Source organism: Globicephala melas, chromosome 8, assembly GCF_963455315.2.
Source record: "Globicephala melas chromosome 8, mGloMel1.2, whole genome shotgun sequence".
Taxonomy (NCBI): Eukaryota; Metazoa; Chordata; class Mammalia; order Artiodactyla; family Delphinidae; genus Globicephala; species Globicephala melas.
The window spans coordinates 75,900,939-75,920,317 of NC_083321.1; the positions used below are offsets into that span (position 1 = coordinate 75,900,939).

The 19,379-nt window shown below is 40.1% G+C and overlaps 1 protein-coding gene across 2 annotated transcripts in view; it reads left to right on the forward strand.

The window, feature by feature from the left end:
* Window positions 1-19,379, forward strand: part of ARHGAP42 (Rho GTPase activating protein 42) — a 287,432-nt gene that overhangs the window by 262,511 nt on the left and 5,542 nt on the right. For both annotated transcript variants that reach the window (XM_060303949.1, XM_030883708.2), the window contains 6 exons: window positions 3,116-3,275; window positions 4,479-4,623; window positions 5,892-6,272; window positions 6,651-6,807; window positions 8,849-8,911; window positions 19,138-19,217. In XM_060303949.1, the coding sequence (XP_060159932.1) occupies window positions 3,116-3,275; window positions 4,479-4,623; window positions 5,892-6,272; window positions 6,651-6,807; window positions 8,849-8,911; window positions 19,138-19,217 (986 nt within the window). The remainder of the gene's footprint in view (window positions 1-3,115; window positions 3,276-4,478; window positions 4,624-5,891; window positions 6,273-6,650; window positions 6,808-8,848; window positions 8,912-19,137; window positions 19,218-19,379) is intronic.

Consider the following 19,379-nt stretch of genomic DNA (forward strand, 5'->3'; position numbering starts at 1 on the left):
TTCAAGCTAATTTTTTAGCAAAGCCTTTTAAAATGTACCTTTAAAGTTTCATGAGTGTCACATAAAATGGTTTTGCTTAATTATTCAGAATGTTAGATGAACACAAGTTTCACCTTTAATTATGAATGTGATACAGGAAATAGCAGAGAGAGAGTGTCTAGCCACTGAAGAGTACTTAAAATTCTTCTGCCCAACCTTCACCACCATTCCTGGCTCTTTCTTGAATCTGTAAAAGGTCAGTCTCCACTGTCTGAGCAGCAGCAGTAGAATGTGTGCCCACATCACCAATGACTTACTTAAGTAAACTAATAACACTCTTGGTCCCTGGCCACCTTATTGACTTAAGAAAAGAGAATTTAAGATCAGTGACCTGGATTGGTCACTGGCCTAAAGAACCAATGACTGATTCCAAATCTCCATTAATTAGCTCTGAGACATGGTATAAATCATTGATGTACTTCTGAAAATACTTTGTCTTTAAAACAAGGACATCTGTGGAATCTGCTTTGTACACAAGTTGAGGGAATGAGTTCCAGAACTGGCTGAAATGTGGAATGATAAGGGTCTGTACTGACTGACTAGCTCAGCAGAAGGGAAATTCAATGAAGAGAAAATAGGTGATCAAAATATTTTATCTTCTGAACACCATAGTCATTAACTCTCCTTTTCAAAACAGACCAGTTTTTTATGATTTCTAAATTTATTCCCAGTGAGCTTAATTCAGTCATATTCTAGGTTACTTATATTACCAGGAACTCTTACATTTTAGAGTACATCAAGGGTACCTAGAGTCAGTTTAATTACAGGGAAGACTATTATTTAAGACCGTATTTTATTCAGTTTAACTCATTTTATTTAATTCTCTCAAACTGCTCTAAGGATTGTCCTTCTTATACTTTGTAGATGAGGGAACTGAAGCCTAGAGAGAGGTATTAAATAATGGACTGATTGCACCCAGCTTCCAAGTTGAAAGGACCCAAGCTTTAAATACAGACAGGCTCACTGCCTTTACAGATGACTTAGTAGACTCTCTAATACATATTAAGCAATTAATATAATATTTGGTTGTATAAAAAGGAAACTTGGAATGAAATTCTTATACTAACCAAGAACCTTCTGAGCTAGTGCTGTCTTGGGTACAAGGGGAAAATTCAGTCAGTGGGACAGTCAGCTCTTCCTGTCCTATGCCAAAAGTCACATGGATAATCCAGAATCCTAGATTCCTCATAAAATTTTACTTTTGTTTCTAGAATGAAGTTAGTGTGCATACTCAATCAGATATAAACATTATCTTATGTTCCTTCCTAGAACTTTATATTCTAACAACCTGGCTGGGAATAAGATAGAAAAGTCAGTGGTTAACCCAGGAGACTGGTTAAATAAATGAGATTTCCAATTAATGCATCCAATTTCCAAATTAAATCAGTTAACTAGTCAAAGTCATTTTTGAGAGTTTACTGGGATTACTTTTCTAAGGTCAGTAGTATCAGAGCCCTTTCATTTTATTTTCATTTTCAGGCCAGCACTGATGCTACCATATCTCCTTGTCTTACTGTTTGCCTAGCCCAGTGCTCAGCGCTAGGGAGGCACTTAGGGAAGTTTTGGATGGGTGGTGGATGGTGGATGGATAGAAGGGAAGTAGGATGGAAACATGCCATAACCAGTCATCTTATGTGGGGAGCTCAGGGGTACTCTTGACTTGAAGTCAGGAGACCCAATTTGAAACAAAATCTCTGTTCCTAATTTGCTGTGACCTCAGGTACATCATTTTTACTTGAGGAGCTTCTTTTTGAAAAATCTGTACAATAGAAAATAACTGGCTTCCTGGGAGGATTAAGTGCAATATTATCTATGAAAATGCCTGGCAGTAGGTTCTCAATATATGTTTAGTGAATCCGAATATAATTATAACCAGTCTACTCCTTTTCTCTACTTTTTAAAAAAATTTTTTTATTGAAGTAGTATAGTTGATTTACAATGTTGTGTTAATTACTGCTGTACAACACAGTTATTCAGTTTTATATATATATATATATACACACACACACACACACACATTCTTTTTATATATATATTCTTTTCCATTATGGTTTATCACAGGATGTTGACTATAGTTCTCTGTGCTATACAGTAAGGCCTGTTGTTTATCCATTCTCTATATAAAAGCTTACATCTGCTAACCCCAACCTCCCACTCTGTCCCTCCCCCAACCCCCTCCCCCTTGGCAACCACCAGTCTGTTCTCTATGTCCATGATTCTGTTTCTGTTTCATAGATAGGTTCACTTGTGTCATATTTTAGATTCCACATATAAGTGATATCATATGGTATTTTTCTTTCTCTTTCTGACTTGCTTCACTTAGTATTGTAATTTCTAGTTGCATCCATGTTGCTTCAAATGGCATTGTTTCATTCGTCTTTATGGCTGAGTAGTATTCCATTGTATGTATGTACCACATCTTTATCCATTCATCCGTCAGTGGACATTTAGGTTGTTTCCATTTCTTGGCTGTTGTGAATAATGCTGCTATGAACATAGGGGTGCATGTATCTTTTTGAATTATAGTTTTGTCTGGTTACATGCCCAGGAATGGGATTGCTGGATCATATGGTAATTCTACTTGTAGTTTTCTGAGGAACCTCCATACTGTTTTCCACAGTGGCTATACCAACTTACACTCCCACCCACAGTGTAGGAGGGTTCCCTTTTCTCCACACCCTCTCCAGCATTTGTTATCTGCAGGCTTTTTAATGATGGCCATTATGACTGACAAACAGTCTACTCTTAACCATCTGTTCTAAAAGAAGTATAGTACTGTAGGAAATACCAAACAGCTGATAATCTCTCTAGGGTGATTGAACTCAATTTAGGAAATCAAGGTTTTTTCCTTCGATAGATTAACCTTTGTAATTATGTTTTACTTTGGCCAGTGTTAACTTTTTACATCTTTTTAGACTATACCCACTAATGCCAGTTGGGAGTAGCTGAACCTGACTATTTGGGAAAGTTAGCCTGTAATGGCATGTTTATATTTTATGCCATAAGTTTAGTGGATGAGAACATTTAATAATTATTAAACATATAACTTAAAATATTTTGTTCCTCTTATTTGCAGAGTGTCACTACATAGCCAGCAAAATCTCATGACTGTCTCAAACCTTGGTGTCATATTTGGTCCGACTCTAATGAGAGCACAGGAAGAAACTGTGGCTGCCATGATGAATATTAAATTTCAGAATATTGTGGTTGAAATTCTGATAGAGCACTATGAAAAGGTATACTGAATTTTCATGTAGAAGTATAAAATTTTATCTGGCTTCTAAGAAGAAATTTTGCATTTGTATCATCTATGATCCTCACATTGTGATCTCAGATTCCTATTTGGTATCAGTCTTGTAAATTTTGTGTAAATTACTTCTTCATGAGGACTTTGATTTTCTTTTTTCTTGTTCAGTTTTTAAGTGCTTCTCAAAATCCTCTAAGTAAATGATTTCCTTTCTTTTGACATTATGTACTTGTCAAGATTTTCTTCTTTAGTATTTATATAATTAGTTTTTTACTCATACTCAGAAAATAGAATCATTTTGCGGTTAAGTCTATTTTAACTTTTTTAAGCTTTTTGGAATTAGACTCTCCTTATACAGCAGAGCTAATATTCTAGATAAAACAAAAGAAAATAATCAGGGAACAGTCTTGAAACCCTCTCTATATCCAATCCCTAAGGAGGCTTTCTCTAAAAGAGTGAGATCTTAGAATAACTATAAAAATGAAAAATTGGGAGAGCCAAGCTGATTGGATTATTAAGCAAACTCAGCCATTGAAGGTCTAAACATTGTGATCCATTTATGTCTGATCTAGTCCTTGTGAGAGGATGGCAGCGCCTCTCTCCTTCCCCAGTTCCTTTCTAGTGCCTGTAGAAGGATATCCTTGGTACCTAGCTAAGACTGTAAGCGCTCTTAAAACCCAAGAGTGCACGGCTGCATCCTATAGCTGTGCTCAGACCTCTGCCTGCAGCTTGTCATATTCTTGACAGTTCGGGGCCAACAGCATGCCAGCACCTTCTCCTGAGAAGCAAGGGGCTGCTCAGCTGGGGAATGGTACAAAACGAGCCTCTTCCCCTCAGGTTATGTTCAGCATGAAAGTGAAAGAGAATATCATAGTAAAAAGAATCAGTGTGTCTTGACATAGACATTTGTTAGTATTTGACACATTTCTTAAAATTATTGGAAAATCTGAATTTCACTGTTGGGGAATGGGGAAGAATAAAAAAGAAAACCCAGAGGAAGCATTACTCAGTGTAAATGGAAAAGTTATAAATGCTCTAGGATATTTATTTTTTGTATCAAGCATCTCTTGCCATGCAATTGATGAACTAACGTATAGTTCTAAGATTATTTAATAGCTCTCAAAGCCAATTTTATGACGAAAATGTCAATTTCACCTTTTTATTGACCTCAGTCCATTTTTCTTCTACGTAGATTTTTCATACTGCCCCAGACCCAAGCATCCCTCTTCCTCAGCCTCAGTCTCGATCTGGATCCCGAAGGACACGTGCAATTTGCCTCTCCACAGGCTCCCGGAAGCCCAGAGGGAGGTATACCCCATGCTTGGCAGAACCCGATAGTAAGTGTACTGGCCTCAAGGAGATGCCTTCTTCATTAATTCGGCTTTATCACACCTTATTAGTACTTAGATAGAAATAGAAGATATTCTTACTGGTGCTGTCGTCTCAACACCTGCCCCCACCACCCACCACATTGCGTAGTCTCTGTCAGTATAGTTGGAAGGTACCTTGGACAAGCAAATTCATTCCTGATACAAAGGGAAAAAATAGTTTGTGCAATGCCCTTTTTCTCTGTAACGGTGATTAAGTACATCGGGTGCTACTTCGTAGCAGGTTTTGTCCTGTTGTCAAAGTCATAGAGAAGAAAGCAAGAGAAAGCCTGGCTGAGGCAGTCATTTTCTTTCTTCCTTTCACATTATGTTCTTAAAGCATCATCTCTTGGGTATCAAAGGGTCTGAAACAGAGAGAAAAGAAATAAAAAGAGAATCTACACCACACATTATTGCTAACTTACTATTCTGAGCCAAGCCCCACCATAAGGTGGGTGGCAGCTTGAGCCCAAAGCATGTGCTAAACTGTGGCCATTTTCATTTTATTTTCGACTCCCAACCCTCTCCCCACACTCCCAGTTTTCCCCACAATCAGTGTTAAATTTTTAATTTAGATCTACTATTTGAATACTTTATTACAGCTTCTCTGATTTTTTTCTTATACCATACTTGTAGAAACATTAAAAAATACAGCCAGTTAAAATAACCAGTTTTCTTATGTTGCTACATTCTTAGCAGAAAAAGGAGAAAAATCCTTTCTTTAAAAATTTTGAGGAGCTTATAACTTGCAGCTGACTGTTAATGGTGCCTTTGAATGAAGGAGGACTCAGATACCATTGTAACTCAGAATCACCTAAGATCAGAAAAGTAAAAGAAGGCAGACATATGTCTCAGCATTTCCCCCTTCCATTGATTTCTTTAATATCATCAGGAAATCTTATTTCTCATACTTGTGAGTCCTGTTTCAGAAGCAAATTTTGTCTGAATTCAAGTCAGCCCACTAATGCTTCAAGAAATAACATTATTTCATCCGGGCAGGGCACATATAAAAGCTCCCTTGAATAGTATTGAAAAAAGCCTTCACCAAGTTCAAATGCATATGTTAAAGCATTTCTCCAGAACTGAGGAACAGTCCTCCATAGCACGTAAAGGCCTATCACTTCAGTGGGGTCAGGTGGCCACGGAGCACATGAGAGCTGGAGAACAGAAGGGTTTGGGGGTGCCGGTTTCAACAGAGAGCCGCTGTTCTTTTCTCTCCCACCCCTGCCCCTGCTCAGGCGACTCCTATAGCAGCAGCCCGGACAGCACACCAATGGGGAGCATTGAGTCACTTTCCTCTCACTCCTCTGAACAAAACAGCACGACAAAGTCCGCTTCCTGCCCTCCCAGGGAGAAATCTGGAGGGATTCCTTGGATTGCATCCCCATCACCTTCCAATGGACAGAAAAGTCTTGGTCTCTGGACAACTAGTCCTGAGTCAAGTTCTAGAGAAGATGCAACCAAAACAGATGCAGAATCAGATTGCCAGAGTGTCACTTCGGTCACTAGCCCAGGGGATGTGTCCCCACCCATAGACCTGGCCAAGAAAGGGCCTTATGGGCTTTCAGGACTGAAAAGAGCCTCAGCTTCCTCTCTCAGATCCATCTCTGCAGCGGAAGGTAAGCCAGCATAGAGCCTGTGCAGGATGTCATTGTTCCTGTGTCACCTGCTGGATTGTTCAGCATGGTTAAGGAGGGAAAACTTAATAGTGAAGGGACAGACAATGCTTACTTGCTTTGTTCCTGAGCTAGGATTTTTAAAACTCCTGTATGCTGTGACATTTTTTCTGGATCTTTCCATCTCTGTGAGGTGATGTCTTTGTAATTACGGTAGACTGTGATCTCCCAGAGTGATGGGCTGCTGTGCTCAAAGAACATTCTGTCCCTTCTCATTTGGGCTCAGAGAAAAATGCCTCCTTTTGTTACGCGCATGGACTGTGTTACGGCTCTTATTTTGTCTAATAGCACCTTGCCTGTTTTCTTGGGCTTTCTCTTTAGGAAACAAGAGCTACAGTGGATCCATTCAAAGCTTAACTTCCATAGGTTCCAAAGAGACGCCCAAAGCCCCGCCAAACCCAGATCTGCCTCCCAAAATGTGCAGGAAGTTAAGGCTAGACGCTGCCTCCAGCAATGGTTACCAGCGACCCGGCTCCGTGTAAGTGAGAGAGCCTTTGTTTGCTATTTGCTGTGCTTCCCAGGGGTATACAGGGGCTGAGTGTGTGCATAAGTACTCTTAGGGTTCCCACAGCCAAATGCTCACCTGTGGAGTGGGTGCCATCAACTTCTGCAGGACCCTGTCCTCTTTTACAAGTGATGTGAAAGTTAGTACGCTTAGGATATACATATAAAATCTCATGGGGAGACTCTTCAGGCACTTTCCTTAGGAGCAGAGCTATGGCTTAATTTAAAGACATGAAAACAGATGTATAATATAGTGGTTTGGGGTTTTGAAACTGGACGCCTTCCTGTGAAAGCGGAACATCCACCACTCAGCTGTGGCGACTGCCCATATCCTTGACCCTCCCTCTCTTTGTTAGAAATATAGCTGCTTTCTGTCTGGTGAGGGTTGGTTTTCTCTCCTCTCCATCGTATGTCTCCCCTACCTGAGTACTCACTGATTTAAACTCCGAGAGAACAGGGAACATGAAAGGCAAGAAGGAGTGCTTCTAATTGAAAGAAATGACCCAGAGGTGTAAAGGCCGAGAGGGTAGGATGTATAGATGAGAACAGAAAGGGGGCAAAGAGGAGAAAATAAGAAACTGGAAAAGCAAGTAAGAGAATCCAAAGAGGAAAGTTTTTCTCCCTTTCATTTTATTTTCCTGACTTTTGCTGAGCTTTTCCAAATGCTGTATGAGCTATTACTGAGCATCCTTGCATATTGTTATTTCTTTTAAGGTCCACAGTGTCCTTCTGCAGTAGGTAGTATAAATCTTGTTTTAGAGATAATTAGAGCTAATACTGGAAAGTTAAGGTACACACACACTCAGCCAGTAAGTGGCAGAGCTGGGATTGTAACCCAGGGTTGTCCAACTTGAGTCTGTGCTATTTCTCTTATGCCATGCCCATTTTTAATATGGAGGTATTCCTGACATTTTAATTATTCATTACAAGTCCAGTAAGGCATTTTACTAAGCCTGTTTCCAGAGGAACAGCATCTTAAATTTATTAGTACATCCCTTTCTTTGACAAGAACCTTTTGTTTCAGAGTGTGTTTCACATATGTTATCTCTCATGTTCAGAAATCCAGCTACCACGATATAGGCAGATATATTTGTAACTCTGTCTGCTCTAGTTCTGGTGTGTATAGTTCTAGCCCTTAAGAGAAATTAAATTTTAAGCCAAATATGTCAAGGAAGATGGGAGAATATAAACTCTCTCCTTTGTGGGGGAAAGAGAAGAGCTTCTATTTTGTGATTTTTACGGATAAAGTAGAAATTAAAATGTAGAGACCGTATGTTCTGTATTAGGTGTAAAATGATCCTTCAGATTATCAAATGGCTCATCTCTGGGAAAAAAAGTTTGTCATTTAAAGAAATAAGATAGTTTTTAAATATCTAGTTTAAAAAATCATTCAAAGAATTTTATATTCTCTTCTAGTAAATATAGGAATTTTTCTAATTATCTAGGGTACCTTAGTTTTAGTTCTTTTCACTGTCTACCCAATAGTCTCACTTTTCAAATAGATGCCTTTCCCTCATCATGATTTGAAACAAATTTATTTATTGGTCATATTTTCAGAGTTCTCTCTTTTCACTTTATAGGAACTGTGTTCAAATATTTTAAAAATACGTGAAACAATTTTAGAATTAGTTGTGTCTTAGCTATCAGAACACAAAACAGTTCTTCTTTTGTCTTGTTGATGTGACTCCTCCCTTGTGGCTCCACGGGAGTCAATGAAAAAGTGTTCCTTTTTTTCTGCTCCCAGGGTTTTCTCAGGTACAAAAAATGCAGGCAGTAAGATCCCCAGAGGAAGTAGCTATAGGTTTATTACTGTCTGGTACTCGGTGAGCTAGAGACTACATCTAAAAATTTCTTCTACATTAAAGCTTAAAACAATTAAAATTCAGGTCAAATTTTGGGGACAAATGTTAACTAATTTTTCTGTTTGGGTTAACTGATAACCCTGAATTTTGCTTTGAGCTGCATGATTTTCTAATGGATTTTAATGAAACTTGTATTTTAAAATTATTTTTCAGTGTGGCAGCAAAGGCCCAACTGTTTGAAAACGTTGGTTCACTTAAGTCAGTTTCTTCTGGGCGGTAAGTTCTCAAAACTCTTCAAGTAAAAAACATAAAATAGTGGTGACATTGTTGCCTTGTGTTGACATGGCAGGTCATCTTTGACAGCTCTGCCCCTCAGGTGTGCAGATGGTCAAATCCACCTCTGCTGTCATGACCATATACAGCATTTAGCATGTCAAAATGTTACAGCAGTGCCTTGTTCGCTAAAACCTTCACAAAGGAAGGGGTCTAAACAAAGAGGTTTTCTGAAAGACACAAGTTGCCGTAACCCTTTGCATACCAAAGACTCCTTTGATAACAGTTAGTTTGTGGACATTTTTCAAATGTGTATTTTTGACTTGTAAAAGTTAATAGCACTTTTTTTCTGGAAGAAGCTTCATGAACATGCGTTAAAGACTGCTTATTCTTAATGGCCACTATGGTGCTGTAGAGCTGATTGCCCCAGGGGGCTCTGGTATTTGAGTGCAGTACTTCATTCAGGGTTTCCAGATTTTACCTTCTGCTCCATTTTTAGAAGGACAAGAATTGTTATATCTTGCTGCTCTTCATGTGCTTGCTTCTAAGGTACCTGCTTCCTCTTCTCTCGGTCCAAATTGATTCTTCTCATCTGCAGTGGACTTTGGGTTTTAATTTTGAATATGTCTAAACTAATGGAATTTCTTAGTATTTTGCTATTTGTGATTTTTTTCTTTTTCTTTTTCTTTTTTTTACCATCAGCAACTAGTACAGGTTGGAAATATTCAGTGAATGCTTGTTGAAAGAGAACATAAATGAGAACACTTGAAGGACAAACCTTGATTTTTTTTTTTTTTTTGGATGTACTGACCAAAAAAAAAAAATCAAGGTTTGTCCTTCAAGTGTTCTCATTTATATTCTTGACCATATAAAAGTATGTGAACTTTCTCAGCAAACATTTTTTAAGCACCTGCACAATATTGGGCTTTGTCCTAGTTACTAGGGATAACAGTAACCTTCACACTCTTTTTTTCCAAAGCTTCGTGAGGGTGCTCCTATGTTAGTGTTTTTAACTCCACAGAGTAGAGCCGCTTTGGTATCTCACTAGGACGATGGTCAATGCCTTGCATTTATATAGCAAATCCCAGCGTACTTGCATGTACCTTACCTCTGTCTGTAGCATCTTCACCTTCTTCCTTTTTATCAAGGCATGGTGAAAACTAAGCACTGTGCATGTCAGAGCAAACATGATCTCTCTGAGACTGTCACTACTGTTAGGCCTTAGTGTAAGGGATTTAACCTTGCTACTTCTGTCTGTCTTGCTAAATGATTGAATTGCTCCACTAGATGGAGCCCTTTTATTAGGAAGCTCTAAACAATCTTAAGAACTCAAATACTGGAATCAGAGATAATCTTTTAAGAGCTTTAAGACAGCAAGATATTAATGAAGTAAATCAGTATATGACAGTAAATTAATTACTCTGTTATACAGTAAGCTTACTCAGATGTTCAACAATCAGTCTATGCATTTGCAATATGCTTTTACATTCCAAATACTCCAAATCCACTTCCAATAGTTGTCGGCATAAACTTAGAGCGCACTCAATGATATATTGAAGTTTAAGTCTTCTCTGTCAGTCAGTGTGCAGCACTTGTGGACAGTGTCATAACTTTTCACCTGCCCTTTTATTTTGCTTAACTTTGTCTGCCTTTATCAGTTTAGGTAAAACAGTTACCTGTTGCGGTCTTCAAGGGGTGATCTTATGTGGGAGTATCCCCATACAGACTGTGTTTGCCCAATGCCTTTGGTGAAAGAGCTGGATTTGATGTAGATGCAAGTCACATCTTTTCTCAGGGTGTGCAGACAGCTGTCACCTTGGTAGGGGGTGTGGCTGGTGCTGGAGGGACTAGAGCCTGCACAGGACGTGAGGCATGGCTTTGCCTCTGCTTAGCGACTGTCACTGTCCTACCGGGGACAGGGTCTGATCCCACGTTGCTGGAGCAGAAGCCCTGAAGGTATGGCCTGAACTGGCTCTGTTCTCTTTAAGTGTGTGTGTTTCCCTCTCCCTGCACCAGGACCCTTGCCCCAGAGGGGGAAGTGCTAAAGCAGGTGGGGCCCATGTAGGCTCTCAGCTCATGTCAGCTGCAGACAGAGGTCCGATGCACTGCCTGTGCAGGTGCCCATGGCTCTGCTCAGACACAGCCCCTGGTACAAGTCACCTTCATCCCTCACAGCCAATCACTGCCCTGACCTCTGCTGCCCCTACCATGTCATAGAACTGTTCCGCAAGGCAGGCAGGACGCGCACAGACTCTCTGTGTGTGGGGGGGGCCACCACACACACACACAGAGTGTGGAGTGGCCACCGTCAGAGATCTGGGTTGCTTCTGATGCACTGCTTGAGTAAGTGCCACCAATGGCTGCCGCTGCCCCACCCAGGCTCTGCCCTGGCACCGGGTCACCTCTGCATCCCACAGTCAAGTCGTCTCCCTAGTCCTTGCTGTCCCAGGTCCAGTGCTGCACTGTGATGTGGAGTCTGTGGGGCTGGAGCATTGGCTGGGCTTGAGCTGGGATGCATGTGGTGAGGCAGCTGCCAGAAACCCAGCAGCCGCTAGGATCGACCTCTCTCCGCCCTGCCAGGGGAAAAGCCAGTGTGCATGTGCTCTTCCCAAGAGGAATCCAGGCTTCCCACAGCCCTCCTGTTGGTACCACTGGTCCTCCAACCAGCCAAGGGCACTTTTCTCCCCAACATAGGCCCTCAGGACTGGGGCACCCAACCTGGGGCTTGTATCGCTCTCTTCCCAGGATAGCTCTCTGCCTGTCTAATCTCTCTTTTCCTCTGAGTTCCCTCCCAGGGGTACAGATCCTGACCCAAATGCTTCTCTTCCCTTCCTACTCAATTCCATGTGTATCTTTCTTGGTTGTACAGGAGTCCTCCTGCCAGTTTCCAACTTGTTTTCAGTGAGAATTGTTCCACATGTAGATGTATTTTGGATGTGTTCATGGGTGGAGGTGAGGTCCATGTTCTCTTACTCTGCCATCTTGGTCTGAATTCTGGGAAATCCATTTTCTTTATCTATGAAATGAAGGTCACAATTCTGTTTCTGACAGATGTTGTCAGTGTACAAAGTGATGTATTTGAAGTACATGGTAAATTCTCCATAGACGGTCTCTACAATAATAACTAATATTGTTATAATTATTATTATTGAAACTGCTTGCTTAAGATCATCAAGCCTATAATTAATATGTGTTTGGTATTTGAACATTAACTCTTAACAGTCATTTGAAATCCTTTTGTACCATTAAATACAACTAAACAACAGAAGTTGAGGGTATTTCCCTTACTAACCTCCTACCATGCCTATTTTGCTTTCCTTCTAGGGAACTTAGGATACTCTTGAATTGGACCTCGAAGAATGGTAGAACTGGTAGTGGGTGGTAGAGAGACTAGCCACATTTGGGAAAGAGACCAGTTGGGAGATTTTAGTGGATAGTCTTGAGCAATAGAAAAATAACACCTCTGGATTCACTGCAGGCTCTGAGAGTCATTGAGCAAAGAGGTGATCTAATCAGTGATGCACTTGATCAGATCATTCAAGTGGCTTTTCAAGGAGGTTGTTGAAGGGAAGAGAACCATTTAAGGTGGAACTGGTGATATTTTAAAGATATTTTAAAGACCTTAATTAGGGCATTAACAAAAGCATGAAAAACTGTAAGGAGAATTTTATGGCTAGAACTAGGATTGAGCAACTGCTTTGATACTGGGAATGGGAAGGTTCCACGTCTTCGAGACTGACTGTCAGAAAGAGTGATCGATAACTTAGCTCCTGAGCTTAGTTTATGAGCGTATGGAGAGGGGCAAGGAACATTTTGGCCCCTGTGTTTGAGGAGCCTGAGGACCATTGAGAGGCAGTTAGAAACGTGCAGCTGGAACCAGGAGAGAGCATGAAGTTTGATGCCAGAAACTTCTGCACAGCAATTATACTGTATAGATGAAGGCGTGCTTACCCAGTGATGGGGCTTACTGAGGGAAAAGGTAAAGTGGCCGGGCATTGGTCTTTGAGGAATGGTTTCATTTAAGGGTCAGGCAAAGAAGAAGGTGGAGGAATCATCACGAGGAGAAAGCAAGGTCAGTGTGGTAGAAGCTACCAAAAAGTCAAGGAGCTCATGAGAGGAGGGCACTGGTTTTAACCTCTAAGACATCACTGGAAATCTTTAAGAAATCAGGTTCAGTGGAGTGGGAGGGGCCCCTCTGCAAGGGAACTTAACCTGCCAGACTTGTTAAAATGAATATTCCTGAATTTGCCACAGACTCGGTAAACCATAGTATCTGAGACTGAGGCCCGGATAATATGTATTTTTGACAACTTCCCCAAGTGATTCTTAGGTACAAAAAAAAGTTTGAGAACCACTGGAATAGAGAAGAATGTCATAGTACTTAGCATGACCCTAAGCAGGCATTGGTTATTTTATACTTGTTTCTCTTAACCTGTAAAATGCTTTCAAGAGCCAAATGTCACTAGGCTCTGTCTCACGATTACAAAGGCCTGTGGAAAACAGTACCCTTAAAGCTTTCAGCTCTGTCTCAATGAGTTATACCTGGGCAGTGGGGAAATCCACTTTAAAGTAATATAATTTAGGCAAGCTGTACCAATATTTTCTGAAAGTTGAATTGAGAATTAGAATTAATTAAGAATTGAGTGCCTGGCCCATTATAAACAATCAAATTTTCTATTATTATAATCTAAAACCAATATTTTGTTTATAATTACAAAGCACCAAAACAAAGCTCAGCAAAGTCTGCTCGTTTAGTGAATTTGAGTTTTTAAAAGGCTGTAAGTAAGACGCAGACCTCCTAGAGAACGGACTTGAGGTTATGGGGAGGGGGAAGGGTGAGCTGTGACGGGGCGAGAGAGAGTCATGGACATATACACACTAACAAACGTAGTAAGGTAGATAGCTAGTGGGAAGCAGCCGCATGGCACAGGGATATTGGCTCGGTGCTTTGTGACAGCCTGGAGGGGTGGGATAGGGAGGGTGGGAGGGAGGGAGACGCAAGAGGGAAGAGATATGGGAACATATGTATATGTATAACTGATTCACTTTGTTATAAAGCAGAAACTAACACACCATTGTAAAGTAATTATACCCCAATAAAGATGTTAAAAAAAAAATAAAAAAAAAAAAAAGGCTGTAAGTATTGCTTCAGAGCACACTGACACATGTAAGACATACATAAGATAAAGCACTGTGACACACACAAGAAAGACAAAGGAAGCCATAGTAATTAAAAATAACATTTTTCTTTTTTTAGGGAATATAAAGAATACTGATAAACTAAAAAAAGTGAATAAAAGCCACCTGTCATTTTGCCACCTAAAGATAACCACATATTGTTGCACAGCCATCTAATCTTACCTGTTGACAGTGGTTCTCAAACAACTTACACAACTAAAAACATTGTTGAGGACCTCCAAGGAGCTTTTGTTTATGTGGGTTATATCTATTAATATTTATTGTATTAGAAATTTAAACAGAAAATTTTTAAATGTTTCTGAATTTATTTAACAAAAATAAGCTCATAACTAATGGGTGACAATAGCAAGATGCAGGTGTGATTATTCACTCTTATTAACAGTCAACAATTATTAATAGTAGAAGTGATTTTTCAGTGACATTATCTTGAGACTTTACAAATGATATTTCAGTGGATTCACCAGGTATGCACTAGATCATCAATCAGGAGATGTAGATTTTAGCCTGACTCTGCCATAATGTTCATTTCTCTTGGCCTTCATTTCTACATAAAGAAGATGGACCAAGGAAATATGTAGGTTTCCTTTCAAAATCCAAACTCATTATATGATCACAAGTCCCCCAGCATATGCTGGGGTCACCCTTTTCTGTACAACCAAGTCAGACAGTTTATGTACCTACCCCCAAGTCATAATAGGGTCTCGCCTTCCCATCTCTTCCCTTTTCCAAAGGCCATATTTCTAATGTGTTTAAGACAACAGGAGTTGTTTCTTATCTTCCCCTAAGCTGGGCCACACAGAAGCCCCCTCCTCTGCTGTTGCCGTACACCTGCCATGCTGCAGTCAGCTTCTATCCCTTAATGATGGTCACTGCCAGGACCTCAGGAACTGGCATGATTTTACATTTCTGCAGATCTCCTTAATATCTGTCATAATAGGAAATAAATGTATTCTCATACACATTCCATTAGCTGTCAGAGTAGTGCCTCTCAGGGTCCCACCTACCCCTCCTTCCAGATTTCCCTTGACCACACTTTGAGAACCGCTCCTCTGTGATAAACACAGAAAAGGACCCATGAAGGTGGTGTTCATGGTATTGTTCCCACCATGGTGCCCAAGAAAGTACATGCTCAACAGAATTGTTGGGAAAATCGATAAAATACACATTTTAGCCTAAAAAGACTTTTTTATTCAGTTTTTCACTCTATTTTTAATGGAGTTGCAATATTCTTGTCTTTGACACAAGCAACTTTGACTCTACAAGCTCCTGTAAGAGATTTTTAGCATTGAGAAATCCAATACTCAGACATCCAAGCCAGAAACAGCCCATATTTGTTGGCAAAAACCTAAGAAAAGAGTAATTTTAAGAAATCTCCAACCAGTGACTAAAAAGCAAATGTGCGTTTATTGCATTACCTATAAGTGTTTATTGCGAATTGTCATAGGCAGTTTGGAGGTCTTGCCAATGACTAATTTTTCTGTAAAATTTTTGCCTTGCATGCTGACACCGTTTCATGTCATGTTTTCTTCTATAGCATTATTCATAGTAGCTACCTAATAATTCATTGGATTTGGTGTATTTTGTTTATTAAATCCTCTACTGATGAATAATTAGATTGTAGTGATTTGTTTGTTTTTAGTTTTTCTGTATGTTACTGCTTTGGCACCTTTTAGACTATATCTTCCTACTCCCCTCAGAAGGGCATTCCTACCCACTTCAGAAGTGAAATTCTCAGCATACAAAAAATGTGTGTGAGAGACAGTGAGTGTGTATGTGTGTTTAACATTGTTAAGTCGCCCTTCAGAAAACATTATATCAATTTTGATTTGGTGAATTTTTTATTTTGCTTATCATTGAGTATTGAGAATTTTGCACACTGACCCTGTCAAACCTTTAAGTCTACTCGTGAGCATTAGACAGTGTTTAGAATTAGGAATAGGGCTTGTGAACAGATCATCTTCCAAATGATAAGAGAAGAAATGGCTTTCAGGACAGCAGGCATCATTACCTTACTTTCCAATGCGAAAGGAAGCAGGATTCTCAAAATCCTTTTCAAAGGATATTAGAATCTTGTGAACAGAGACTCAATAGGTGACAGTGTTATTTTCACATCTTCTTCAATACACCAAGGCAGTAAAAGAAGAAGCATTAGCACCTGGAAAGAAAACTCCACTGACACAGAATTCTACATTAAATCATCAAAGCTCTCTGCTGAGTTAACACCTGTAGATACAGAGCTCAGCAGAAGAAAATTATACCTGTCTAGTCACATGCCCAGGTAATTGAAAAGTCATGACAGATATTATTTTGTGCTGTATATTTTGACACATTTAACAGTATCCATTTATTTAGTGATGTAATTATTCTGTATGTGTTCCCTCACCATCCAATCCCATAAAAAACTATAAGGAGAACATTCATGTCTGAAATATTAATATAAATAATTTGGTTGCATTTTAAAGTATATGAAAAATTATGTCATTGCAAGGATTATTACATCTTAATCATTTCTATAACTCTGGAATTTGTTTCCTTATGCATGCCTTAATTTATCTTAATGATTCAAAGTAATAAGACAGTGATTATTGGTGGAAATCACTGCTGCTAGAAAATTTGACTTTTTAAAAAATCTTTACATGTTTTTAGAGAAGAGGCTCTGCAACCCTCAATTATATCAGATATCAGATCACATTATATCAGATCAAATTAGATCAAGTTACACCAAATTATATCAGATCAAATGTCTATACTTGACTAGAAGATTTATAGGAAAAACTAGTATCATTTCTATATAAGATCACCATAGTCTGATTCTCAGAAGTCTTCATAACTTGGTAGCATCCTCTCCCCGCACCCCTAACCCATGTCAACCAACACACCCATGTGCACACGTTCACATGCACATGTGAGCACATGGCTGTTCTTTAGTGTAAAATCTTGTCCTTCTCTGGGTGCCTCCACTTCATCAGTTTTTCCTTAGACCATGTTTCATTGGGAAGTGGTGTTGTGTGCCTACCACAGACTCTCCTAGCAAAGTTTCTGAAAGTACAGCCTGAGACTCACCTCATATGAAATAGACTCTGGGGGCAAGGCCATGGTTTTCCTCTGTAAGCTTTCCCATCTTCAGGTAGCCACTTGGGAAGCCTAGTTTAAGTGACCTAGTCTCATTCGGGAAGTTTAGAGATAAGACCCAGGGTCTAGCTCCAACAGGGAAAGGTAATCATAATGTAACACTGTTACTTTGAGGGCCTCAGATGGCAAATACTGCTGATGCTTCTTTGCTGATGAAGTATTGATTGGGACCTCAGGGAGGAAAGACAAGATGCCTTGAATCTTTAAGAGGACTTATCATGTAGAAAAAGAGTCCAGAGAACCTTCCCTTTTTTTTTAACTCATTAATTCAGCAAATATTTACTGAGTTACTATTAAGCATCAGGCATTGTTCACAGAGGTTACATTCTAACTGGGGAAGAAGACAAGAAATATCAACAGTGGCACCAGAATACCATGCAGACTTTAAACTGGAGAATATGAGAGTTGCCTGGACAGCTGTTTTACAGTGTGTGGTCAGGGAAGACCTGGCCTTCAGTGAAACTCAAGAAATGTAAGCTAAACTAGAGGGCCATAGCCGAGTGAAGATCAAGAAAATATCTCAGAGCGAGGCCCAGCCAGCCCTGAGGTGGGGATGGGTTTGGCGTGTTTTGGGAGGAGAAAGAGGGCCGGTGTGACCGACGTATAGTAGGTGAGTACAGGCAGGTACAAAAGATGTAGGAAATTCTGGCAGGTGCCACATTGTATATGGTATGGAGGCCAGAGGTGGAAACCAGTTCAGAGTTTTCAGGGAAATCATGTGATCATAATGTAATCATCAAAACCTTTCAAACTACCCTCTGGCTGCTCTGTATAGAACGGATTGCAAGGGGACAGAAGAGGAAGCCCAGAGGATTTAGGAAGTTAGGAAGCCGTTCAGTGAGCTAGGCCAGAAATGATCTTGGCTTGGACTCTGGTTGTGGTAGAGATGGTGAGAAGTAGGTGGAGTCAGGTCATTGGATGTTGCAGAGTAAAGGCGACTTCATTGGTGACTTGATTAGCCTCCTCAGATGATGGCTTTAGTGTTGGCTCAGATGGTTTGAAACAGCTCTCATATAAAACTCTGAAATTCTGGCTTCCCTTAAAAAAACAGAGTATCTGGCTACTTGGAACCTGAACTCCCATATGAGAACAGATGTCAGAGCTGAGTGCTGTTTTCCCTTTTTAAGAGATGGGTATACTCTGATTTACAAAGACATGTCCCCACGTCTCCCTGACAGTGAGGCTGTTGTTGGTTGCCATTTATCATCAACTTATCCTATTGTTTTTCTTATTTCATGCCCACTTAGTTTATTTACCATACCCTATAGACCTTTTAATTTGTGGATCTCACCTCTTATAGTCTGAAATTAAAGTGGCAAATAAATAAATAGGGCTTTAAGGTACCTGAGAACCTCTATAGAGCTGAAAAATAGCCTATTTGACAGAATACTAACAAATAATAGTGTTCTTTAAAACCAGTTTATTTTATTTGTTGTAAGTCAGGTGATTACCCTTGGGGGCATTGCCTGGAAGCACAAGAAAGGCTTTGGGTTGTGCTGTCAGTGTTCTCTGGTTGCACAAATGTGTTCACTTTGTGAAATGCACTTATGCACACTTACATGTGCACATTATGTATATCATGCTTCACTTATAACTAAAACCAGTATCTTTTTTTTTTTTTTTTTTGGTATGTGGGCCTCTCACTGTTGTGGCCTCTCCCGTTGCGGAGCACAGGCTCCGGACGCACAGGCCCAGCGGCCATGGCTCACAGGCCCAGCCGCTCCGCGGCATGTGGGATCCTCCCGGACCGGGGCACGAACCCGTGTCCCCTGCATCGGCAGGCGGACTTTCAACCACTGCGCCACCAGGGAAGCCCCAGTATCTTTTTTTAAGAATAGTTTTAAGTATAAATATACTTGAGCATTGTGGTTTTCACAAATTGTCTTTTGCTCTTTCAGCCAAGCCAAAGCCATGTACTCCTGTAAAGCAGAGCACAGCCATGAGCTTTCCTTCCCACAGGGAGCAATATTTTCTAATGGTAAGTACACCCATTCCCTTTGCTTAAGTTTATCATCATGGGGAGCAGGAAGAAGGAGTGGTGTAGCGATAAGAGTCTAAAGTAGAAGCCAGGAAACTCAGAATCATGTCCAACCTCTCATACCTGTACAAGTGAATGCATCAAATCCCTCTAGACCCCAGT